This window comes from Chlorella variabilis, assembly GCF_000147415.1.
Source record: "Chlorella variabilis unplaced genomic scaffold CHLNCscaffold_1, whole genome shotgun sequence".
Classification (NCBI taxonomy): Eukaryota; Viridiplantae; Chlorophyta; class Trebouxiophyceae; order Chlorellales; family Chlorellaceae; genus Chlorella; species Chlorella variabilis.
This window is the reverse complement of record NW_005435087.1, coordinates 2,007,185-2,032,180: the sequence shown is the minus strand read 5'-3', so window position 1 is coordinate 2,032,180 and position 24,996 is coordinate 2,007,185. Positions and strand designations below refer to the sequence as shown.

Genomic DNA, 24,996 nt, shown 5'->3' with positions numbered 1-24,996 from the left:
CCTGTTTGTCCTGTTCAACCGTCACTTATCTCTTTTGACAACAATTCTTGGTACCGGCAATTTTGCCATTCAATCTCAGTATCACTCATGTGTGTCGCAAGGCACACAGCATGGGTCACCGCGGCGCACCGCTGCTGCTGCTGCGCTGCTGGGCCACTATGTCGGCCACCACCTGCTGCTGCTGAGGGGGCAGCGAGGCAGCCGCCGCCACCAGCTCAGGCCCCATCGAGTGCGCCAGCGCCGCCAGCGCACCCTGCACCATATGGCGCAGCTCGGGCCGCCGCTCTGCCGTCAGCAGCGCAAACAAAGCCGGCAGCGCATGCTTGCGGACAAGGGCGGGGCGGGTTGGCCAGAGCTGCGGGGCCAGCACCACCAGCCGGGCAAGCAGTGCCTCCTTGCTGCGGGCGGCGCCGGCGGGAGACCCCAGCGCGGCCATCAGGGGCGGCATGAAGCTGGAGGCATCCCAGCTGCGCAGCGCTGTGTCCAGAGCTTCCGCTGCTCCCTGCGGTGGAAGGAGCAAAAAGGAGCTTGCTGCAGGCTTGTCTCCAAACACCAGGGTGCCATGTGTGGCTGGTCATCCACAACAGGCCCCCCACCTGGCGCACTGACGGGTTGCTGCTGTCGCTGCACTTGCAAAGCGCGGGCACCAGCGCGGCGGCTGCCGGCGCCAGGCCCTCCCCAGCGGCTGCCAGCACACGGTTGAGGGCTGCCAGAGCCTGCAGGGCCAGGGCCGGGGCAATGCCTGCTGAGCAACAGAAGCCAGAGCACAGGGAAACACACCACGCTGCGTCAAGCCGCTCCATGCTCCCACCCTCACCTGCTGCTGCACTTTCAGGTTGGCATCCAGCACAGGCTCCGCCAGCGCACACGCCACCCACAGCTGCCCCTCTGGCGGGAGCTGCGGCGCCGCCTGGAGCCCATCCACCCCCGCAACGCGCTCCTTCCAATCCCGGCTGTCCAGCTGCGCCCTGGCCGCCTCCAGCTGCTGCTGCACGTCGGGGTCCACCCCAGCCAGGGACGCCACAGGCAGCGGGCCCCCGACAGCATCACACGTGCCCCCACTGGCTGGGCGTGCGGCGCTGCCGCTGGCGGGCCTCGAGCCCTGCCGCTCAGCACCCCCGGCCGTCTTGCCGCTGGAAGCACGCGCGCCGCTGCTGCTGCCCCCTCCTGCTTGACTGCCGGGCCGGGCCGAGGGCTGCCACTTGCTGCCCGACACCCATGCAATGCTGCTGCTGGTGGTTGGCGGGGCGCCTGTGGCGCCTGCAGCGGGCGCGCCATAGCTGCCTGCGGAGGGCCGGCTGCCGCTGCTGCTGGCCCTGGCCGCAGGTGCCACCTGGGGACCTGCCGAGGTCGGGACGCTCTGCCTGGCGGGGCTGTAGGCGCCTGCCGTGGGCGACGCTGGGCTGGCGCCTGCCGCCGCGGCGACAATGCGCAGGGCTGCCGAGGGCTGGCGGATGGGCGCCGGCGCCGGCATACACTCCGCATCCAGCACGTCCCACACCTGCACCATTAAACACCAGGCTCTGCCTTTCAATGGAGCAGCCCATATGATCAGCCCACGTGGCCGGGCTGTTGCCATTGCCAAGCCGCCGCGTCACGTGGCTGCCACGTGGCAGGGCAGCCCCCCTCCCCTGCACACACACAGCACCTTGTCTGTCTTGCAGTCCAGCCTGGCCAGCGCCCGCCTGAAGTCGTCCCCGCCGCCTGTGCCGCCATCCAGCAGGCGCCGCAGCTCCCACAGCATGCGCTTGCCCGCTGTGCGCGCCTCCAGCCGCCCCTCATCCAGCAGGCCGACCGCGGTGCGCAGCAGGCGGGGCGCCAGCGCGCCGGCCGCGGCGCCGCCCCCAGCCGCCGAGTCCAGCTGCGGCAGCACGAGCGGCAGGCGGGCCGATCAGGGGGCAACATCTTGCTGATGCCGGCCTTGACGTGTGCCTTGGCAGGGGGCTTTGAGCGCGCTGCTCCAGTTCACCCCACTCCCCGCCGCCGTGCATCTCACCAGGCGCGCCCCGTGCTGCTGCAGGCAGGAGTCGAGGTGCATGGCCGCCTTGGCGCGCACGTCGGGCGACTTGGTGCCGGCCAGGCAGCTCAGCAGCGTGGCCGCCACCCGCGCCTCCCCTGCGTGCTCCACGACCGCCGCCACCGCCCGGTCGGCTTCCACCGCCAGGAAGTTGTCACGCCCCGCAATAGACACCTGCGGCAAGTGGTGGGGGGGGCGCCGGATCACCAAGGAGGGCATGGGCCGCCACGCTGGGGGCCTGCAGCGCCAGCCACCACCTCCAGCGCACCTGGCCAGCCCGCTTCAGCAGCAGCGGCACAAAGACCTCCAGCTCGGCATCCAGAGCGGGGCCAAGCCCCTCTGCCAGCTCCTGAGGTCAAACACGAACGACGCGGCCAGGCAGCGTGAGGGTCAATGAGGGGCAAAGCAGGGAGATGGCGACCCAAATTAAGGGACCAACATCCCCAGCTGCCGCCGGCTCCTGCCAGCCACCACCTCATCGGCACGGCACGACACGCGGGAAGGGCGCACCTGGAAGATGGCTATGGCCATGCGAGACAGCGTGCTGCGCAGGGCGTCGATGACGGGCGCCGCCAGGGCCACCAGGGCATGCAGGGACGGGGCCACCACCCCCGGGTGGTGGCGCGCCAGGCGGCGGGCGGTACGCAGCGCCTCGTACTGCGCCTGCCAGTCCAGCTCCTTCACCTGGCTCACCGCCGCCTGCTGCATCTGGCCCAGCGACTGCCGCAGCGCGGCCTCGGGCTGGGCCAGCGGCGAGGCATCGGCTGATGGGCTGAAGGCGGCTCCGCCGCCTGCCGCCCCGTCGGCAGCCGCTGCCGGCCCCGCCTTGGGGCTGCCGGCTGCCCAGGCGGCATTCAGGAAGCTCGACCGCCGCCACGTGGCGCGCCCCGGCGACGCACTGCCGCCCGTGGGGCTGTCTGGCCACTGCGTGCTGCTGCCGGTGCTGCTGCGCGACAGCGCCGCTGCCTGCAAGGGCACAGCCATACACACAATGGTTCACCCAGTGCGCTGGTTGTGCCGACGTGCGATTTGGCAAGCAAGGCAACCAAACGGGCCGCCTGAGCAGCAGGCACCCGGCAGCCACTTGCCTTTGATGGGCTGCTGCCGCCGCCGCTGCCGGCCGTCTTGAGCGGCGACCACGCGGCTGCCGGGCTGCAGACTGGCTGGTCGGGCCCAAACACATCCTCCACCGCCTCCATAGAGTAAAGGCCTGAGCTGCTGCCAGCCGCCGCACCCAGCGCGGCAGGCGTGGCAGATGGGCTGCCGACGATGCGCGCGGTGCGGGCCCGCACCTTGAGAGCCTGCAGGCAGGGCCGCGCGCCGGGGCTGCCCTCGGCGCCTCCCACCGCGCCGCTGCTGCCCGCCTCGGGTGCGGCGGCGCCTGGCGGGGCAGCCATCGGGCCGTCGGCCCCCAGGCCGTCCAGCAAAGGCTGCTGCAGGCCGTCCCCCGCGTCCTGCAGCAGCTGGCGCTGCGGCTGCGCCGTGATGGGAGCGCTGGACACCCGCCGCCGCTCCGACAGCCGCTTCAGCCGGTTCAGCTTGTCGGCAGTGGAGCCAGGGCTGTCAGGCTGCTGCTGCTGGGAGGGGCTGTCTGGAATGGCTGCTGCAATCAGGCTGGGCCTGCCACCCCAGGCGCTTTCCTCTGTGTACATAGGGTCAACCGGCTGCTGTTGCTGCTGCACCGCAGGAGCAGCGCCAGCGCCGTGCTGCTCACGCACCGCTGCAATGGACCAGCCAGGGCTGCCAGTCTCATGCTGCTGCTGCTGCTGCTGATGCTGCCGCTGCACTGCATCCTTACTGACCGCTGCCTCGTCAGCTGCAGGCGCCTCTGCACCAAAAATCCTCTTCTTGAAGCTGCTCAGCGTCCTCCTGAGCGCGGCGCTGCCGATGCGGGGCAGCGGCGGGGTGGCAGCCGGTGCCGCAGGGCTGGTCGACGGCGGCAGCGGCGGCTGCGGGCGCGCCGCCAAGCTGCCTGCCGCCGTCCGGCTGGAGGCTGCGCGGGCCGGCAGGCGCCACTGCAGCAGCGAATCTGAGCGGGGCTCCACGCCAAGTCCCGCATCTGGGACGCCCGCATTCAGCTGCTGCCAGCTGAACGACGGGGCCCGACCCTCGACAGTGCCTGCCGCCAGCCCATCACCCGCGCCGTCGCTGTCAGCTGCCTCCTCCTCAAAGTTGCCGCTGCCCCCCACCCGCTGCTGCCAGTTGCGCACGCTGGCGTACAGATCAGCATTGTATGCGCCCGCAGCGCCCGCGCCAGGTGCAGCCGTCGCCGCCGCCCCACCCGCTGCGGGCGGGGCTGCCGGCGCTGCTGGTTGGAGGCTGGGGCCTGTGGCTGGCTGGAGCCTGTGGCTGGCGGAGCTAGCATGGGTGAGCTTGGAGGGGCGCTTGAAGCTGCGGACGCCATCCCTGCCAGCTGGCGCTGCTGCCGAGAGGTCTGGAGCAGCAAGGCCAGCTGAGGCGGTGCCGGTAATGCTCCTGCCCCTGCGAGACGCCGACGCCGACTGCTGCAGCTGCGTGGGCCGCCGGGCGGGGCGCACCCAGCTGAGGAGCGAGCCCTCTGACCGCTCAACAGGCTCCCCACCCTCCTCAGCTGCCACCGTACTGCTGCGCCCGGTGCTGCAGGCGCCAGGCCCCTGGCTGCTCATGCTGGCGCAGCTGGCGGCGCTGCCCTCCACATCAGAGGCACCCGCTGCAGCTGCACCGTAGCCGTAGCTGCCGCCAGACAGACGGCTGCTGCTGCCACCAACCTCTGCTCCAGCTGGCGAGTATGCTGCAAGGTGGCCTCGCTGCTGCAAGCTGCCCGGAGCCGCCGGGCTGTATGGTGGCAAGACAGCTACATTCTGCACCTCCAGTGCTTCCCCGCCGCTGGCGGGCTGAGCCGCTGGCGCGGCACCGGGAGCCACGGGCAGCTCTGTGCTGCTAAATGCCGAGGCACCTCCAGCGCCGAGTGGCAAGGCCTGCTGTCCAGTCAGCGCGCCGCTGCAGGGCAGCGCGGCTGTGCCAACGAGTTGCAGAGGGCCAGCAGCGGCCGGCTCCTGCGCTGCAGCGGCAGATGCCGACAGCCTTTGCCGATGTGCGCTGGGAGGCCGGGCGTGCGCCTGCAAAGAGACGGAGCAGCAGAGGGCCAGGTGGATCCTTTACTGCATCTTTTTGCCGTTCCAAACAACTGGGCACCCTAAAATCGCCCTGGTTGCATTTTCCTACCTGGTGCTGGACCTGGCCTTGGGCATCCAGTGTCGGCAGGCCCAGCTGCGGCGTGGCACGCGCGCGCTCCGCCACCCGCCGCTTCACCCCCTCTGCCGCCCCCACCGCCGTCAGCAGCCCCTGCAGCAGCGCCCCCAGCCGCGCGTGCAGCAGCGCAAAGGCCTCGAGCGCGGCGGCCGCCACGCGCGGGGTGTCGTCGTCGGCGGCCGCCGCCAGGGCGTGCACGCAGGCTGGGTAGTCAAACCGCTCCTTGGCGTGGGTCAGCAGCGCGGCGATGTAGGCATTGACACCTTCCTCCCGCACCCGCCACTGCTGGTGCACCAGCGCACCGCCCAGCGCCTGCAGCACCGGTGCGGGGCCCAGCACCAGGGCCAGCCCCGCCACGGCGCGCGCCGCTGCCGCGCGCACCATCTGCGGCCGGCAGATGGAGTGCAGAGGCAGTCATTGGTGGGCAGGTCCAGGTCCTTGCTGGAAAGTCAGGCACTTCTTGGACCTTGGAGAGCTTGGCGTGCACAGCGTGTTTCAGCATTTGCTGATCCCACCGCCACAACCCGCACCTGCACGCCGTCGCCCAGCCGCTCGATGAGCGGCGCCATGAGGCTGCCCAGGTAGGGCTGCAGGTCGGCGCCCAGCCGTGCCGCCAGGTCTTCCAGGACGGCCATGGCTGAGGCCGCGATCTTAAAGTTGTGGTCGCCCACCAGACGCAGCAGGAAGGCGAGAAAGGCGGAGAGGGTGGCGCGCACCGCGCCCGCATCCACCGCCCCGCCGACCTCCAGCACGGTGGCGTGCAGCAGCTCGATGGCCGCGCCGCGTGCCCTGAAGTTGCCCACATCCTCCAGCAGGCTGCGCACAGCCTCAGCGGGCACCCAGCCAAACTCCAGGGCGGTGGCTGCAGGGTCCGCCAGGCGGGAGGCGGTGGCGGTGGCGGAGGCCCCCTCCTGCGCGCGGGTTATTGGCAAAGGCATGCGCCTTAGATATGGGCGCCTGAAACGGCCAAGAGGGGTGTGGAGGGCGCAGAAGCAGGGCTCACCACGCCGGGCGCCATCTCGCCCCGCCGCCTCAAAGAGGCCTAGTGGCGCCTATTCGCCTCTTCAATCAACCAAGAAGCTGGAACGCGATTCTGCTGTCCGCTCCCGGGCGCCAGCCGCAACGGCACGAAACAGGTGGTCAGCGCCCCAGCCTCAAAGCCTTCGAATGTGCCATGGCCGACACCGAGACACAATTCACGCCGATGGAACAAGGGAGGCGGCTAGAGTCTTTGTTCTTGTGGCGCCGGCGCCCTGGCTGCACGCCGTGCACGTCGCCCCGGCCGACGGCGGCAACAGGGAAGATGCAAAGGGGAGGTGACAGTGCAAAGGGGAGGTAACAGGCATGTGGCTGCGGGGGGCAGTACCAAGCATGTGGCTGCGGTGAGAGGCGCGTCGCAGCACAGCGAGCTCGAGGTGGAGCTGGCGCTGGAGGCCGCCGCCCTTGCTTTACAGGCCCTTGCTCTACAGTCACCCCGCTATGATAGGCCGCGTGAGCAGACCTTGTGCAGGGGGCACACGTGATCAAGTTGGCAGCTGAACCAGCATGGGATGGAGACATCGCCAGCCGGCAGCACTGCTGCCAGCCTGGCAGGCGCCAGTGGCCTCAGGAGGCTCACAGTGTGCGCCAGGTGGTGCGCACCCGGGCGCCAACCTGCCACAACCACAGGTGGGCCTCTGGCAAATGCCCCTCCCTGCCCCCTCCCTGCTCCCCCTTCCCTTCTACCCTCCTCTCTGCCTCCTGCCACCAGCTGTCGCCGCAGGCGCGGGTGGGGGAGACGGGCGGCTCGCAGCGCACGCCGCGCCAGGTGCGGCTGGGGCTGGCGCCGGCGGCGGACAGCGCGGCGCGGCCGGGCCTGGCGCTGGCGCCGGCCTCTCAGCAGGCCTGGCTGGAGCTGGGCAGCGGCGCGGGGATGGCGGCGGTGGGCGAGGCGCTGGCGGCGGCGGGGAGGAGCTGGCGGCGGGCGGGCACTGAGCGGCATGAATCGGCAGTAATCAACAGTCCAGCTAGCAGTACTACACACATAAGCACAGCGGCGTCTTGATCAGCAAGCTCAGTTTCACCATGCACAGCCTGCTTGCCTGGTTCCTTGTTCCTTGGGGTTGGGGGTGTGTGACATGGGGGTGTAAGGCACTGGGAACAAGCACATGGGGGCGACCCTCCTCACCTCGTGCGGCGCCGCACAGGGTCGCCCCTTGCCGCCCGCCGCGCCGGCCCTCTCTTCCCACCTCCAGGGCCACGGATGCATGGGGGGGAGGGTTCTGGGCAAAATGCAGGCTTGGCAAGGGGGCAAAACCTTTGTGCCCAGTGTGTGGGGGCCAGGGGGTGCCAAAAGAGTGACGTGCCCAATGTGTGTGGGCCAAGGGGTGCCAAAAGAGTGACGTGCCCAATGTGTGTGGGGGCCAGGGGGTGCCAAAAGAGTGACGTGCCCAATGTGGGGGGGCCAGGGGGTGCCAAAATCTTTGTGCCCAGTGTGTTGGGGGGCCCACCCCCTGGGGTGCCAAAAGAGTGACGTGCCCAATGTGGGGCTCGAACCCACGACCACAAGGTTAAGAGCCTTGCGCTCTACCGACTGAGCTAACCGGGCGTGCACGTTAAGCAGTCCGAGTTTCTAACTTGATAGGAGCCAGCAAAACATTTCGTTCATCGTTGGCCGCGCCGATTTTTGGGAGAATAACAGTTTGGTGGCGGCATCTGGGCGGCGGACGGCGGCACGGCACGGCACTCGCAAGACGGGGGCCTCCCCGGAGTGCCGTCGGCGGCCGGATCCTCCTCGCCTTGCACGGGCGGCAGGGTTGGTGGGACCAAGCCCGTGAATGCCACATCCCCTGTAGCGCGCGCACACACACACACGCACGTGCGCGCGCGTGCGCACGCACACACACACACACACACACGCGCGCGCACACATGCTGCGGGAAGGCGAAGGCGGCAGGAAGCGTGCAATGGACGGCCCCCACCCGTGCACCGGGCACCTGGCACAGCCCGCAAAGGCGGGCTGCGCCTCCTTCTCTCTTGCCCTCGCAATCTGGGCCAGCTGCCTCCACTTACGCCACCCACTTGATGTCTGGCCGCCGCTGGCCAACATGCACTGCTGCCGCACACAACCCTCCCGCCATACACAGTCTCGCACTTATCCGCTGCTGCCCCATTGAAGGCATGGTCAGCTCTCCCGGAGCCATTCTCCGTTCGTTTGGTTGTGTCTACACTTCTCGAGGTCTAACCAAAGAGATGTGCAACACCCAAAAAGATCTGCCAGGCTGGCTGTACTGCAAGGAAAGAAAAGGGGCATGAAAGGGGGATCGCACCCTTCGTCCGACACTCTTCCCGGCTCCCCGGTTCCAGCAGAAGCCGCTCGACAGACACGCAAGCCTGCTGCACGTCCAGCATGGGTCTCTTCGGGTGAGATGGGGGGGGCGCTCCTGATCGTTCATGTTCCGCGCACTCGTTTCGCTGTGCCTGCAATCTAGCTGAGCATCGCTGCCAGCGGCGCGTGGAGCACCTGACAAGGGGTGGAGCGCCTGACAAGGATGCTGCCTTGCATCGCCGCACCGCCGCCATTGATGGCACCGTGGCGGGGGATGCAAGTCTCCTGGGGTGCCTTTCCCGTAGATGGTTCTCGGGGATGGTTGCCTCTTCCCTCACGGAACAGGAGGGTATGCATCCGGATGATCACCTTACCCGCACCCGCACCGGCAGCAAACGCCCCCCCTTTCTGCCCTACCCCTCGCAGCGGCAAGAAGCACACCGTGGTGGCGGGCGACACCCTGCAGAGCATTGCAGCTCAGTATGGCACAACCCCCGAGGCCCTGCTGAAGCGCAACCGCAAGCAGGTCCAGAGCGCCGAGCAGATCCAGCCCGGCATGGTATTGTCGGTGCCAAAAGGCAGCGGATCTCCTCCTCCTCATCGTCCGACGGCTAAGCAAGCGACCGCACTGGGTGGCATCATGCAGGCTCCTCTCTGTTGGGCTTGGCAGCATGCTGCTATTTTCAATCCTACTGGCAATCAGGCCAAAATGAAAACAGCCCATGCCTCCCAAGCGAAATGCCGACAACAACCGACCAACCAATCATCAATGCTGGTGGCAGCCATTGGGTGGGGGAGAAGCTATTTAGTGCGTGGCAATTGCAAGCGCGCATGTCGGAAGCAGAGCACCAACTAAGTGTCGCAAGCAGACCACCACCTATAGTGTGCGCGGGGCGAGACAGCCCGCCGGCGCCCTGCCAACTCAGCATCGCCCCCGACCCATGGCATAGGCCTTCACCTCATTCATGCAACTCTCTACTTTCAGGGGAAACTGGTGGGCTTCCAGTTCACCCTGCATGCACGCACCGATTGCTCGCCAAACCATGCCTGGCGCTGGGCGAGCTGTGCATATGCAATATTGATGCAAAATCTCCCTGAATCACAATGGATACGTTCTCTTTCGCCGAGGCCTTCCGCCGGCTGTGCACCCGGTGTCCGGCGGCGGCGGAGCCGCCCTGCGTGCAACAGCTGGGCGGGGAGCAGGTGACCAGCGCTGCCCGAGTTGTTTGGGCCGCTTCGGCGGTGCATGCGGGAGGGCGATGGCAGCGCCGCCGCCGCTGCCGCCGCCGCTGCCAGCAGGCCTTTTGCCTGCCACTTGGTGGGCCGTTGTTATGCTCCAGCTTGCCCCACCCAAACCCTCCCCATGCATGCCGTTGCCCCATTGGCTGGACTGCAGGGCTCGGTGGCCTCCCCACAGCAATACCTGCAGGCCCTGCAGGAGCTGCTGGTGCAGTATGACGTGACGCTGCCCGCCGCCACGCTCTTCCGCCCCGTGCTGCTCAAGGCGGTTGCCGGCCTGGTGGAGGCAGCAATCGGCAGCAGACGCGGAGGTACCGGCCGTGGCGGTGCCGTGCAGCCTGGCCCAGAGCTGGCGGTTGCCCTGCTGTCGGTGCTGGAGCTGGCGCCACACACCGAGGGGTGCGCGGGCGTGCTGGGCCCCATGCTTGCAGCGCCGGCATGACGTGAATTGCAGCAAGAAACGGAGAGTGTTGGAAACCCTCTCTTCCCTGCCTATCATGAGCCTGCCCGTCCCCCATCGTGCAGGCTCGTGCTGCGATACTTCCACCACGCGCCGCCACCCTTCCACTACCTGCTTCCACCCGCCGCCGACGGCGCAGCAAGCTGTGCTGTGCCTGTCGGGCAGCTGGCGCGCAGCACGCTGCGTGGCCTGCAGCTGCTGCCCCAGCTGCAGTGGCCGGTGGCGGCGGCGCTGCCGGCGCTGCTGCAGCACGCAGACGCCGATGTGCGGTGGTGCGCCGCCGAGTGCGCCGCGCTGGCGTTTGGCCTGCAGGACGCCAGCAGGGCCAAGGTGGGGTGCAGCTGCAGTAAAGGGCGGAGCCCTCGGCTTCAGGGGCTCCCGCCTGGCCCTGCGCCTGCCACCTGCCTGAGCTGCCACCTGCCTGAGCTGCTCGTGACCTCTCGCCCCAACCTTGCCTTGCCCTTGGTGCAGCTTGCGGGGCGCGTGCTCAGTGAGGAGGAGGAGGCGCAGTGCCGCCTGCGCTGGCAGAATGAGCGTGCCATGTATTGCGCTGAGCTGGCAGTCATGTACTGCAGCAGTACCAGCAGCAGCCACGGTCTGGCCGCTGGGAGCTCTGGGCAGCAGGCTGAGGCCATGGATGCAGCTCCCACACCCCCTGCTGCACGTCGCGGCGCCGGCGCAGCCAGGAGCGGGGACAGCAGCGGCAGCCGCAAGCGCAAGCATGGCGGCGGCGGGGAGGACAGCGACGCAGACACGGCGGCTCTGGGCGGCGCTGCCGGCGGCATGGCACCGGCCGCAGGGTATGTCGAGGTGTGCGGCCTGGAGCTGCCACAGCGGCAGCAGCACGGGGGCGGCGGCGGCGCCGCACTCGCGCCTCTGGTGCACACCCCCGCTGTCGACCACAACCTGGAAGCCCTGGCTCTAGGTGGGTGCCAGGCTGCTGGTGCTGCGATTTCAAGGCACCGCCGTGCAGGCTCTTCATGTGCCAGGCATGGCAGCCTGCATGGATGCTATCAGGCCAGCAGCAGCGTCGCCAGCCGGCTGCACCCGCCTGCACCCCCCGCATGTGCCGCTGACTGCTTGCCCGCCGGCCCTGCCTGCTTGCAGGCCTGTGCCTGGGCAGCCCCATCCTGCTGGAGGGCCCCCCCGGCAGCGGCAAGTCGGCGCTGATCGAACACGTGGCGGCGCTGACGGGCAACGCGCAGGGTGAGCTGGGGCGTGGGGCTGCGCTGCACCCTGCAAACCGCCCCCCCACATGTCTCGTCGAGCAGTGTCCACCATTGCCCGCATGCTCCTGCCCACGCGCCCACACTCTGACGCCCCCACCTGCCCTCCCTCCCTCCCCTCTTCTTTCCTCCCTGCCCAGCCATGGTGCGCATCCACCTGGACGACCAGATGGACAGCAAGAGCCTGGTGGGCGCCTACGTGTGCACCGCCCGCCCCGGCGAGTTTGTGTGGCAGCCGGGGCCGCTGGCGCAGGCTGTGGCGCAGGGGCGGTGGGTGGTGGTGGAGGACGCCAACCTGGCGCCGCCCGAGGTGCTGGCCGCGCTGGTGCCGCTGCTGGAGAGGTGCGTGCTGGACGTGGCGGCGCGGGCCGAGAGCGTGGCCGCCGCCCCCGGCTTCCAGCTCATCGCCACCGTCACCTCCGCGCCAGGTGGGCTGCGTGTCCCGCTGGCATGCTGGGCATGCTGGGCAGGGAGCAGGCTGGGGGTGATCCGTTAATTGCACAGTCAGCAACCCGCTGGGCCCTGCGCCTTTGGCAGCACACAACAGATGTCGCCATTCCTGCCTGCCTGCCGCTGACTGTGCAGGCGGCACGGCTGCGGGTGCCTATGGCAGCAGCCAGGTGGTGAAAGACCTGCTGGGAGGCCTGTTTCATTACGTGGCTGGTGAGGCCCGCTGGGCTGGCACTTGCAGGGCAGCTGCCTGGCCGCCTCGTGTGCCTGACAGAGAGGGGTGGAGCTCCTCGAAACTGGCCGCCCCTGATGGCAGGTGCAGGGCCAGCTCATCCAACTCCCGGCCCTCCCCATGCGCTCCCATACTGTGCAGTGGAGCCACCCCCGGAGGCGGAGCAGCAGCGCATCCTGGCACGCCTGCACCCGCAGCTGGCGCCGCTGCTGCCCCATGCCATGGAGACCCTGAGCCTCGTGCGAGCAGCCTACGGCCAGCAGCACCACCAGCAGCAGCTGAGCGAGGCGGTGGCGGCGGCGCTGGCGGCGGCGGGCATCAGCGGCGGCCACGGCGGGGGCGCCTTTGGGTTCAGCGTGGGCCGCCACTTCAGCATCCGGGATGTGCTCAAGTGGTGCCGCCGCATGGCCTCGGTGCGCCAGCCCAGCTTGCCTGATCCCAGCCCGCCTGTGCCTGCCTGCCTGGGTGCCTTGGGCTGTCTCCCGACAACCGCCGACACCTTGGTCAGGCAGAGGTCCTGCTGTGCTCACTCACAGCCAAGCCCTCGCGTGCCCCTGCTCGCAGCTGCACGCGTCGCTGCTGCAGCGCTCCCTCAAGCCCGCTCGCTCCAGCCAGCACCAGGCCTCCGTCGCGGCTGTGCCGGTGGCGGTGCGCGAGGCGGCGTTTGTGGAGGCCGCCGACTGCTTTGGGGCCCTGCTGGGGCGTGCCGAGGTGAGAGGCCATGCCTGCCTGCTTGCTAGCCTGCCTCCCCTGCGATTGCAGCAAGCTTGACCAGCATGTCATTGAGCTGCTTCTCTGCACCTGCTCGATCCACCGCCGCCTTGGGTGCCACTGCAGGCTGCCGAGCAGCTGCTGCGGGCATTGGCAGCCCTATGGGCGGTGCCTGCAGAGGCGGTACAGCAGTACACCATGCTGCACAAGCCCGCAGTACAGGCAAGCGGCGCTGACCTGGCCGTGGGGCGAGCCAGCCTGCCGCTGGCGGATGCCGCCGCCGGCAGGCGGGCCCTGGCGGCAGCCGGCGGCGGCGCCTCCCGCTTTGCGCCCACGGGCCATGTGCTGCGCAACATGGAGCGCGTGGCGGCTGCCACCTGCCTGGGAGAGCCGGTGCTGCTGGTGGGAGAGACGGGCACCGGCAAGACCACGCTGGTGCAGCAGATTGCCAAGCAGGTGTGGGGCGGGAGGCAGGCGGTGGGCGCCAGCGCCTGCAAGTGGTGGTGCTGTTGTGCAGCATGCGTGAGCGGCTGGCTATGCACCGTAGCTTACAGGGCGGCACACGGGGCCTCAGTGGGTCTGCCAGCAGCCGCCACCGCCGCGCTTTCTTCTCTGCTGACGTGCCGCTGCTGCGTGTGCTGTGCCTGCTGCCAGGTGGGCGCCAAGCTGGTGGTGCTCAACCTCAGCCAGCAGACCGACAGCGGCGACCTGCTGGGCGGCTTCCGCCCCGTGCAGCCAGCCGAGGCGGTGCTGCCGCTGCTGGAGCGGTTTGGCGACCTTGTGCGGCGTACCTGGTGGCGGGGCAACAACGACGAGTTCCTGGGGCGGGTGGCTCGCCTGGCAGAGAAGCGCAAGTGGGGGCAGCTGGTGAAAGCCTTCCGGGCCGCGCTCGACAAGGTGGCCGCCGCGGAGCAGCAGCAGCAGGAGCAGCGGCAGGCAGCAGCAGCGCCTGGCGTCGCGCCGCCATCTGGCGGTGACAGCAGCAGCAAGAAGCAGAAGCACAGCGGCAGCAAGAAGGCAGCCCCCGCAGCCATCAGCGGCGAGGTGCTGCGCGAGTGGCGCCAGTTTGGCGGCGATGTGGCGGCGGCCGAGGCGGCGGCCACCGCAGCCGAGGGCGGGTTTGCGTTTGCGTTTGTTGAGGGCGCGCTGGTGAAGGCTGTGCGGGAGGGCTGGTGGCTACTGCTGGATGAGATGAACCTGGCGCCAGCAGAGGTGAGGGAGCGGAGGGCTGAAGGGAGGCAGGCACCCCGCTTGCAGCATTGGCGCGCAGCTGCCAATGAGTCCCGTGCATGTCGCGTCCCGCTCTACCTGTAGCGTTGTTGTGCTGCCTGCCTGCCTGACCTGGGTGCCCGTGGTGCGGTGCAGGCTCTGGAGCGCATCGCAGGCCTGCTGGAGGAGGCTGGGGGCGGGGGCCTGGTTATTGCGGAGCGGGGGGACTCGGAGGGCGTGCCGCGCCACCCCTCCTTCCGCCTCTTTGGAGCCATGAACCCGGCCACGGATGCAGGTACGGGCTGGGGGGCGTGTTGCAGCAAGGGTTGAGGGCACGGCGAGGCACCAAGCCGCCATCAGTGGTTTGTGCATGGCTGGTGCAAGACATGGGAGAGGTTGTGGTGCGAGCTTGAAGCAATGCGGTCAAGGCCTTTGCCCCCCCTTGCCCTGCCGTGCCCTGCAGGCAAACGTGACCTGCCCGCCCCGCTGCGCAATCGCTTCACCGAGATTTGGGTTGGGGAGCCGCCCCAGGTGAGATGCGCTGTGCTGCACGTGGGCGTGCATCTCCTGTCTGGCGTGTGGGAGTAGCGCTCCTTCACCCTGCCCCTGCCTGACTCTGGAACGGTGCCCTCACCCCTGCCCCTGCCTCTTCCCTGCCTCTGCCCACAGCGCGAGGACCTCGCCGCCATTGTGGCCGGCTATCTGTCTGACGTGGTGGCGGGAGCACCCGTGGAGGCCATTGTCGATTTCTACCTCGCAGCCAAGGCAGAGGCGGTGAGGCAGGGCGGCTGGGAGTGGCGGCTGGGAGTGGCAGCAGCACAACGAACTTGCCGCCGCTGTGTCCATCTGTGCCACGACACAGCGCTGCTGAGCTTGCGTGCCATCAAGGGCATGCATGCTGTACCACTGCCGCAGGAGGCGACGCTCCAGGACGGCGCGGGCCACAAGCCGGCGTACAATTTGCGCAGCCTGTGCCGTGCGCTGGAGTATGCGGCACGTGCCACCCCCACATATGGCCTGCAGGCAAGCCTGGCAGCCAGTCGCCTGGGCTGGGTGGCTTATGGGCTGCTCGCCTGCCTGCTGCTTGTTACCAACCACCATGAAGCATCACTGGCGCTTGCATGCTGCCCTGCAGCGCTCCCTGTGGGACGGTTTTGCCATGTCCTTCCTCACCCAGCTTGACCCTGCCAGCGGCGCCCGCCTGGAGAAGCTGATGCAGCAGCACCTGCTGGGCCCGGGGACCAGCCTCAAGGTGCGTGGGAGAAGGGGACACCCCTCATAGGGGCGTGCTGACATTTTACGGGCCCTGCTGGGCAGTCCGACATTGAGTGGGCTCTGCTCACAGTGAGATGTGTGCGTGTTGAGCATGCGCTGGCCCGTGCTGTGGTGCAGGTGCTGCTGCGGGCGCCGCCCGCGCCCCCCGGCCCCGACTTTGTGCTCTTTGACCAGTTCTGGGTGGGCACTGGCGGCAGGCAGCTGCCCAAGCCCGGACAAGGTGCGCCCGCCACCGCACCTGAGCTGATGCCCTGCACTCCAGCAGCTCCTCGTCTCTCCTGTCCCCATCACTCCCCACGCCATAGCCTCCCAATCTGTGAGCCCCAGACTCTGCCTCACCTTCCTACCCTTGCGCCCCGTCACCTGCTCCACAGACGGCGGCGGCGGCTTCTTTGTGCTGACCCCAACCGTTCAAGGCCACCTGCGCAATCTGGCACGCGCAGTGCTGCTGCGTCGCTACCCCATCCTTCTGCAGGCAAGTGCAGCAGCGGGACGGGGGGCAGTGCTGGGTGGGGCGCCGAGGCATCGTCACAGGCGCTGTCGTGCACTGTGTCCGCCAGCTGCCGACTCGCTTTGCGACCATGCCATGCCGCTGCTGCAGGGCCCCACCAGCAGCGGCAAGACCAGCCTGGTGTCCTATCTGGCCGCCCAAACGGGGCACACATTTGTGCGCATCAACAACCACGAGCAGACAGACCTGCAGGCACGCCACCAGCTGTGGGGCTGGGCTGGGCTGCTCAGCTGGCCGCGCAGGGCTGTGCTTCCCACTGGCTGCTAGCGCGCTGGGAGCTCCCAGGACAACCTTGGCTGCTGCCGACCTTTCTCTGCCACCACACTTTTGACGACCCCCAGATGCACCCCACGCCCAACCCACAAGATCCCTCACTCACCAACCACACCATCATCACCCGCACCCTGCAGGAGTACCTGGGCAGCTATGTGAGCGACGAGAGCGGGCGGCTGGTGTTCCGGGAGGGGCTGCTCGTGCAGGCGGTGCGCCAGGGGCACTGGATTGTGCTGGATGAGCTCAACCTGGCGCCCACCGAGGTGCTGGAGGCGCTCAACAGGTGGGTGGGGGTCTGGGGGGGTGAAGACAAGGTTGGAGCTGGCGGCCTGTAATGCTTGCGTGCTAGCTGGCTGCCTGCCTGCCTCTGCCAACGAGCCACCCTGGCTCCCTCCCGCAGGCTGCTGGACGACAACCGCGAGCTGTATGTGCCGGAGCTGCAGGAGGTGGTGCGCCCCCACCCGCACTTCATGCTCTTTGCCACACAGAACCCGCCCGGCATCTACGCCGGACGCAAAACGCTCAGCAGGTGCGCCTCGCCTGGTCTCGCATGCCCTACCGCCCTTGCATTTCAACCGGCCAACTACCCACGCGCTGCCACTCACCCGCCGTGCCCCTGGATGCCTTCCCCATAAGACCCAACCCTTTACTGCCGTATGCACGCCTGTCCCCACGCAGGGCCTTCCGGTCCCGCTTCCTGGAGCTCCATGTGGACGACATCCCCGACGACGAGCTTGCGACAATCCTGGAGAAGAGGTGCGGAGGCGGAGGCTTTGTGTGCACAGTGGTGGGGGTGGGGACGGACACCGGCTCCAGGTGGCACCTGGTCAGCGTTTCAGAGCAGGGCAGAGAGGCCTAATGGCATCCCTTTCCGCCGCTCTGCAGGTGTGCGATCGCCCCCAGCTACGCCGCCAAGCTGGTGGCAGTGCAGCGTGAGCTGCAGCGCCGCCGCTCCGCCTCCAACGTTTTTGCCGGCCGCCACGGCTTCATCACGCCCCGAGACTTGTTCAGGTGGGAGAGGCGGGCACAAGTGGTGCTGCGCAACGGGACACGACAGCAGCGGCTGGACAGAAGTTGATTGATTGCAGTGCACTGGATGTGGTGTGAACCAAGTTTGGTGGGGTTCTGTCGCGCAGGTGGGCTGGACGCGGCGCCGTGGGCTACCAGGAGCTGGCCGAGGACGGCTTTGCTGTGCTGGGGGAGCGCCTGCGCGGTGGCGAGGAGCGGGATGTGGTGGCCGCGGTGCTGCAGAAGGTCCTTGGAGCCAAGGTGGGGGTGGGCGCGCTCTTGGAGCAAGGCTGGTCAGCACAGACACGCAGGGCAGCAGGGCCGGGACACACACGGCAGCCTGGCAGGCAACTGCAGAACAGGCAGCAAACGGACTCTGCACATCCCACTCTAAGACTACTGCGGCTTTTCCGTGCGCCCTGTTGCAGCTGGATCTTGCCGAGGCTTACCGCCGCAGGGGAGATGCTCCTGTGCAGCAGCTCAGGGCGGCGCTGCAACAGGAGGCTGCTACGGCTGCAGCTGCTGATGGCATGGCAGCAAACGCGACTCCCACCGAGCAGCAGCAGCAGCAGCAGCAGGATGGTGGGCAGCAGCGCAGCACACACAGCGTGGCAGATGTCGCAGCGCTGCGTGCGGCGCTAGGTGGCGTGGTGTGGACGGCCTCCATGCGTAGGATGTGAGTTGGGGGTGGAGAGGGGGAACTTATCCAATAACTTCATGTTTTGAGCTGTGTGGAACGGCTGAGGCTTCCTGTCAGTGGCGCAACGCCATTGACGGCTCAACTCCCCTGAACCTGGCATCGCTACTGTCCGCAGGTTCTTCCCTGTGGAGAGGTGCCTGGAGTTTTCAGAAGCAGCGGTGCTGGTCGGCCAAAACGGGCACCGGCAAGACGACCGTGTGCCAGATGGCGGCGTTTGTGCGGGGCCAGCGCCTGCACATCATCAACTGCAACCAGCACACAGAGGTGTCTGACTTCCTTGGCGGCTTCCGGCCCAACAGGTAAGGGAGCGGGCGAGAGCGGGGACGTCCAGCGGAAAGAGCGGGGACATGGCGCAGGATCATGGGCTGGCAGCAAAGGAGCATCGACAAAGTGTGCAGTGGCCTGGCTTCGCCTCAGCTGACGCCTGCGCTGCTTTGTGCTGCAATCGGTCGTTGCGTGCAGGCACCGCGAGCGCTCACTGGTGCAGATGCAGCAGGCGCTGGCTGCAGTCAATACCAGCCAGTTGCTGAGCGCCGCGGGCCAGACGCCGCTGCTGCCACCCCCCACTCCGGCGGGCGCCGACCTGCAGGCAGTGTTGGCGGGAGGCAAGCAACGGCTAGCAGCGGCAGAGCAGCACGTACGCGAGTGCCTCGCCACTGGTGCAGAGGCCCAGCAGCAGCAGCAGCAGCAGCAGCAGCAGCAGCAGCTAGAGCACCTGCGGGCAGCGGTTGGCAGCCTGGCAGATGCGGTGGCGGGGGTCAGAGCGCCGTTCGAGTGGGCAGATGGCCCGCTGGTGCAGGTAGGGCTAGTAATCTGGTCTTGCTTTGGCGGAGTCTGGTGCGACGTGAAGCCATCGCCCTGGTAGCTCTTACCCAGCTGTCTCATGCACCACTGCCGCGCCACTGCTGCCGCCACCGCTGCCGTGCAGGCCATTCGTCACGGCGACATGATTCTGGTGGATGAGCTCAACCTGGCCGAGGATGCTGTGCTGGAGCGGCTCAACAGGTGCGCCCGTGGCTGCAGAAGTGCTGCTTGCGCTTCATTTATTGTACCAATGCTGCCCGGCTGGGGCGCCGTCACTCCTTTCTACCCCTGTTCACGCGATGCCTACCTCTGCCGCTTCCCTGCCACAGCGTGCTGGAGCCGGGGCGCAGCCTGACGCTGGCTGAGAAGGGTGGCGCTGGGGCGGAGTTTGTGGTGGCGCACCCCGCCTTCCGCATCGTGGCAACCATGAACCCAGGTGGGTGGCTGGCGGGCACCTCTGGCAGGCTTTGGTGCAGCCGCCGAGGCAATGTCAGGGTGGGTGGGTGGGTGGCCCCGTGCCGGAAGGGCGCATTTCACGACTCCTCGCCACCCATGTGCCTGTCCGCTTGCATTATTCTTATGGTGCTCACGGCCACGCCTCACTGACCCCCCCCCCCCCCCCCCCCCCCTTCCTCCCTGCTGTCCCTTCCAGGCGGCGACTACGGCAAGAAGGAGCTGTCGCCGGCCCTGTCCAACCGCTTCACATCCATTTGGGTGCCCGCCATCGAGGACGGCGCTGAGCTGCTGGCCATCCTCGAGTCGCGGCTGGCAGGTGGGCGACGCGAGGCAGCGGCTCGTGGCACCAGCGCTGCCACGTGCTGATGCTGCCTCCCTCTTGCTTGTGCTGAGGTTGTCTGACACTCCTACGCTTGACGCTCCTGGCGCAGATGCCGAGGCCAAGCAGCTGGTGCCGCCCCGCCTGCTCGACTTTTGGCGCTTCTTCAGGGCAGAGGCGGCGCATGCGGCACGCCAGGCGCTATCGGGTAGGGTTTGCTGGCCTCTATGTGAACCTGCTGTGGCCCATGGTGCCTTGCTGCTCACCGTGCCAGCGCTGCACACCGTGCTCGCGCTACAAGGCTTGACTGACCTCTGCTTTCACTTCCCCTCCTGCCGCGGCAGTCCGCGACCTGCTGGCCTGGGCCGGCTTCATAAACGCCGCCGCTGCCCAGCTGGGCGTGCTGCCTGCATACGCGCACGGCGCACACCTGGTGCTGCTGGACGGCATTGGGCTGGGCGTGGGGCTGTCAGCAGAGGTGCGCCTAAGCGCCTGTGGCTGTAGGAGAGCAGAGCAGCCGCTGAGCAACTAGCCTGTGGCACGGATAAGGCACCCAGGGTGGGGCTGACTAAAGTGTATATACTATGCATCCCCTGCACGCATCCTGCCTGCCTGCAGGCGACCCAGTATCTGCGGAACAGGTGCCACGCCTTCCTGCTCACGCAGCTGCCCCAGGAGCTGCACGCCGCGGCAGAGGCAGCGGCCGGCCGCGGCCAGCTGGCTGGTGGAGAGCAGTCCACGGATGGTGGTGAGACAGACATGGAGTTGGATGGGCAGCCGGGTGCCCGCTCACCTTCCCCAGCCCGCTGGGGCATCGCCCCGTTCTTTGTGGAGCAGCAGCAGCGAGGCGGGGGCGGGTCCGGCGGCGCTGCCTTCAACTTCCAGGCCCCCACCACCGGCCGCAACGCGCTGCGCGTCCTACGGGCGCTGCAGGTGGGGATCCCGCCACCCCTGCAGCCTGCTAACACGGGAGACATGCGTGCCCGCAGCTGGCCTCTCCCTGCTGCTTGGCCGACTGTGCTCCTTGCGCTGCTGCGCTCCTCTCCCGCTGCAGCTGCGCAAGCCGATCTTGCTGGAAGGCAGCCCAGGGGTGGGCAAGACCTCGCTCGTTGCCGCCATGGCCAAGGCAGTGGGTGAGCGGCCATCGCAAGCCATCGACCGCCGCTGTTGCTGCCGACCTCATGCCCACCCATCCACACCCGCACAGACCACACAGCCAACGAACACCTGCTGCCTCCCCTGCCGCAGGCGCGGAGCTGGTGCGCATCAACCTCAGCGAGCAGACCGACATGATGGACCTGCTGGGGGCAGACCTGCCGGTGGCGGGGGGCGCTCCTGGGGAGTTTGCCTGGTGGGTGGCTGGGAGGCGGGATGCGTGGGCGCGTGTGCATGCGTGCGCTCCTCCTCCCCCGAGCGCTCTGTGCGTGTGTGTGTGCGGGGGGTGGCTGCGCCATCAGCCTCCAGGTGCATTGCTCGTGCGGCGCAGTAGGCCCACGGCGGTGGCATTGGCGACTGTTCCCTGCCTGGCACGCGGTGCAGGGCGGATGGACCCCTGCTGGCGGCGGTGCGCGGCGGCGCCTGGGTGCTGCTCGACGAGCTCAACCTGGCGGGGCAGACGGTGCTGGAGGGGCTGAACGCGGTGCTGGACCACCGTGCAGAGGTGGGGGGGGGGGAGCAGGGGACTGCGTCGGGGCTCTGCACAGCCCCCGCGGCCGCCTCCTCTCTTGAAACAGCTGGCTGAAGCAGTGCTGGCTGGCGCCGGCGGCCCCGACTGGCCCCCGGCTGGCGCACCCTGAACCTCCCTGTCATCCGAACGCTGAACACCCTACTGCTCCCACACAGGTGTTCATTCCTGAGCTCAACCGCACCTTCCGCTGCCCCCCCACCTTCCGCGTGTTTGGCGCGCAGAACCCGCTGCAGGCATGCCCTGCGCCGCTGCCGTTCGCTGCTGCCAGCCGTCCATGCGTTTGTGTACCGCGTGCGCCTGCCTGCCCCTGGGGCCCGCCCTCACCCTCCCACCCTGCTGCCTGGCCTGCAGGAAGGTGGCGGGCGCAAGGGCCTGCCCAAGTCCTTCCTTAACCGCTTCTCCCGCGTGCATGTGGAGCTGCTGCAGCAGACCGACCTGCTCTTCATTGCAGGCACGCGGGCCGGGCTGGTCAGGCGTACTTTTTGCTGGCCTGACATGAGTTCCTTCGAGAGCAGTGGGTGCCTGCCCTCCCCCTTGCCATGCTCTGCCTGCTCCATGCCCTAAAGCTGCTGCCCTGCTGCCTGCTCCCCTGGAATGCGCTTGCCTGCAGGCGCGCTGCACCCGCGCATCCCGCCGCACACCCTGCACCGCATGGTGGCCGCCCTGCAGCGCCTGCACCACGACGCCAACGTCAGGTGGGTGGCGGAGGTGGCAGGGACGCAGCAGCTGTCAACCCTGCAGGGGAGCAGCAGGCGGTGCCTTTGCTGACTGAACAGAGCATGGGTGCTGCCATGCTATAGCCCTCAGCTCCTCCCCACAACAGCTTCACACCTATGCTTGTGGGCTCGCCCCCACCCTCCCGCCGTGCAGCCGCTGCTTTGCGGGGGCGGGCGGCCCCTGGGAGTTCAATCTGCGTGACCTGCTGAGGTGGTGTGAGCTGGCGGAGACGGCGGTGCCAGCTCAGCAGGACGCCCACGCGGCAGCAGCGGCCGGCGGCCAGCAGCTGGCAGCTGGCGGCGGCGAGGTGGCGGCGCTGGATGCGGCCGTGCGGCACTACGCGGGCCTGCTGTTTGTGCAGCGCCTGCGCACGGCAGACGACCGTCAGCATGCGACAGAGGCATTTGCTGAGGCGTGGGGCCAGCAGGAGCAGCAGCAGCAACAGCAGCAGCAACACCCGGAGCTGCACATCTCGGCTGACGCCCTGAAAATTGGCTTGGCCCGCCTGTCGCGCGCCAGCAGCGCGCCCCCCGCCGCAGGCGGCCGCAGCACAGCTGAGCAGCTGGCGCTGCTGCCCAGCCAGCTGCCTGTTCTGGAGAGTTTGGCAGGTGAGAACATGCCGATTGGTAGGGAGGAGGGCCCCATCCCACCAGCACCCCTCATTTTGTGACCTCCCATCTGCTTCGCCCCCCCTGTAGAGTGCGCCGCTCGGAGTTGGATGTGCCTGCTGGTGGGGCCCGCCGCCGCCGGCAAGACGGCGGCTGTGCGCACGCTGTCGGCGCTGTGCGGCCAGCCTCTGCTGGAGCTCAGCCTCACCTCTGGCACCGACACCAGCGACTTGCTGGGCGGCTTTGAGCAGGTGGAGGCGGCGCGCAAGGTCCAGGTGAGGAGCGGCGGCGAGGGGACGGCAGGGTAGCAGCCGGCATGAGGCCGTCTGACAATTGATTGCTGTGTGGCTACTCACACCGCTGCATGCACTGGACGATCCTAGTCAGTATCCGGCTCGGGGGCCTGTGCCTGTTTGGTGCCTGGAGGCTTGGGCTCAAGCTGCGCTGCCCGCCCCCTCTTGTGGCAGGAGCTGGTGAGGGAGGTGCAGGCACTGCTGGCCGCGGCCGCCGACGTCCTGCTGCCCGCGCTGCGCCCCGCCCAGGCCCAGCACCAGCAGCTGCTGCAACTGCTCGCCCAGGCGTGGCAGGCGTGCTCAGCAGCTGCCAGCCTGGATGCCGAGGCGGCGGCGTCTGGCGCCGATGTGGCTGCAGCGCCCTCGGCAGACGCACAGCATGCGCGGCAAGTGGCGGCGGTGCAGGCGCTGCAGCAGGTGCTGGCCCAGCTGCTCCAGCTGCTCTCCAGCCTGCAGCAGCAGCAGCTGGGGCTGCCAGACGCCGATGATGGCATGCTGGCACAGCAACGGATGCAGCGCGCCGAGCACGAGGCAGCCAGCGCAGCGGACAGGGCCGTCGAGCTGGCGGCTGGGCTGGCGGCCGGCGCCGAGTCGGCAGCGGGCAAGTTTGAATGGGTGGACGGCGCTCTGACGCGGTGAGAGGCTGTGGGAGGCGGCACACCTGCCATTGCGCTTCACTGTTGGGTGCCCCGCCTTAGGGTGCCTGCCCTTCGAGCCCACCCCCCGCCCGTCGCTCCCATCCGTGCAGCGCCGTTGAGCGGGGCGGCTGGGTTCTTCTGGACAGCGCCAACCTGTGCAACCCCACGGTGCTGGACCGGCTCAACCCGCTGCTGGAGCCGCAGGGTGGGTGGAAAGCACCGGCGGTGGTAGTGGTGTGTGGGTGGGGCGTGGAGAGCGGGTTGGGAGGGTATGAGAGAGGGCAGCAGAGGGGTGACCTGGTGCATGCTTGCATGCACCAATGCCAGCAGCGCCGACGACTGTAGCTACCCGCCCCCTGCCCCTCTCCAGGCGTGCTGCTGCTCAATGAGTGCGGCGGCGGCGGCGGTGCGCGTATCGTGCGCCCCCATCCCAACTTCCGCCTCTTTCTAGCGCTGGACCCCCGGTGGGTGGGCGGTGTGGCGGGCAGGCTGCAGGGGGGGGACCAGGCAGATGAGAGTGGTTGGTGGATGCAGGTGGTGGCAGGGGCGGACGCCAGGCACCAACTGGCTGTGCTGTTGCTGCTGCCAAGATGTGTGGTGTCCCGGGACACGTCACTTGCGCATTGCATCCACTAGCTTCAAAATTCTGCCCCCCACGCCTCGCCGATGTAGGCACGGCGAGGTGTCTCGTGCCATGCGCAACCGCGGCATCGAGATCTTCCTGCTGCCGCCACGCGAGCAGCAAGCGGCGCCAGCCGCTGCACCGGGCCTCTGCCAGCATGGCGAGCTGCAGCAGGTGCTGGCGCTGGCAGGCATCCCCGGCACCGCCATCCCGGCAGCCATGGCAGCCGCTCATGCAGCGGTGGTGGCGCACGCGGCGCAGCGCCACAGGCGGCCGCCCGGGCTACGGGAGCTGCGACGCTGGGCGGCCCTGGCTGCTGCGCTTGCGGGCAGGGGCTGGCCGTTTGCCGCTGCGCTGCACACCGCGTGGCGCCAGCTGTACGTGCGCTCTGAGGCAGTCGCAGCGGCCGGTGCGGATGAGGCATCGGCAGTGGCAGAGGCGGCTTTTGAAGTGTGTGTGCTGCCACAGCTGCAGCACGCGGACGGCAGTGGCGGCGATCTGGTTCTGCACCGCCCAGCTGCCTGGCCGCTGCCTCTTGGGGCCGCAGAGTTTGCTGCCGACTCGGCAGGTGCCTGCCTGGGCAGAGATGCAGCGGTGCTTTTGCAGCATCTGGCTGTGCTGGCTGCCGCTCAGCAGCAGCAGCACGGCAGCAGCGACGGTGGCACGGCGCGTGCCGAGCTGGGCAGCAGTCGAGACGCATGGGTGGGCGAGCTTGGTCTGGCGGCAGCGGCAGCCATGCCGGCAGCGCAGCTTGTGCAACTGCTGTCAGGCGGCGGCCTGCCAGGCAGCAGCATGGATTCGGATGTAGAAGCAGCAAGTGAGAGCGATGCGCCTGCGGCCCTCTTGTGCGCCCCGCCAGCAGCTCGAGTTTTTGCAGAGCGCTGCGGAGCTGCACATGGCGGCCGGCGTGCCGCACATGCAGCTGCGCTAGCAGCCCAGCTCCAACGGCTGCTTGGCGCCGGCAGTGGCGCCAGCAGCCAGGCCCTGACTGCAGCGCACCTGG

At 68.5% G+C, this 24,996-nt stretch overlaps 2 protein-coding genes across 2 annotated transcripts; one reads left to right on the top strand and one right to left on the bottom strand.

The window, feature by feature from the left end:
- Positions 1-115: 115 nt before the first annotated feature.
- CHLNCDRAFT_49595 (hypothetical protein) lies at positions 116-6,266 on the bottom strand (the record flags this gene model as incomplete). Its single annotated transcript, XM_005851807.1, has 11 exons — positions 116-502; positions 597-716; positions 818-1,501; positions 1,649-1,861; positions 1,997-2,191; positions 2,286-2,366; positions 2,528-2,983; positions 3,091-5,115; positions 5,222-5,632; positions 5,779-6,159; positions 6,252-6,266. 11 exons carry the CDS (start codon positions 6,264-6,266, stop codon positions 116-118), a joined length of 4,968 nt encoding a protein of 1,655 aa, XP_005851869.1.
- A 2,370-nt stretch (positions 6,267-8,636) lies between these two features.
- On the top strand, positions 8,637-24,924 carry CHLNCDRAFT_133427 (hypothetical protein; the record flags this gene model as incomplete). The annotated part of the gene is made up of 48 exons (XM_005852141.1): positions 8,637-8,650; positions 8,982-9,114; positions 9,684-9,758; positions 9,952-10,193; positions 10,320-10,584; positions 10,726-11,179; positions 11,362-11,460; positions 11,621-11,908; positions 12,066-12,143; positions 12,304-12,575; positions 12,727-12,873; positions 13,000-13,329; positions 13,528-14,085; positions 14,239-14,377; positions 14,546-14,613; positions 14,752-14,856; positions 14,998-15,135; positions 15,218-15,334; positions 15,475-15,577; positions 15,732-15,799; positions 15,959-16,114; positions 16,279-16,424; positions 16,542-16,670; positions 16,820-16,897; positions 17,027-17,152; positions 17,278-17,410; positions 17,578-17,731; positions 17,965-18,148; positions 18,312-18,648; positions 18,778-18,854; positions 18,983-19,089; positions 19,306-19,425; positions 19,541-19,636; positions 19,773-19,906; positions 20,047-20,361; positions 20,483-20,561; positions 20,677-20,779; positions 20,968-21,088; positions 21,271-21,321; positions 21,467-21,590; positions 21,726-21,810; positions 21,986-22,440; positions 22,531-22,715; positions 22,908-23,368; positions 23,482-23,576; positions 23,742-23,835; positions 24,044-24,695; positions 24,853-24,924. The coding sequence occupies 48 exons, from the start codon at positions 8,637-8,639 to the stop codon at positions 24,922-24,924; spliced, it is 8,562 nt and encodes a 2,853-aa protein (XP_005852203.1).
- Positions 24,925-24,996: the final 72 nt, after the last annotated feature.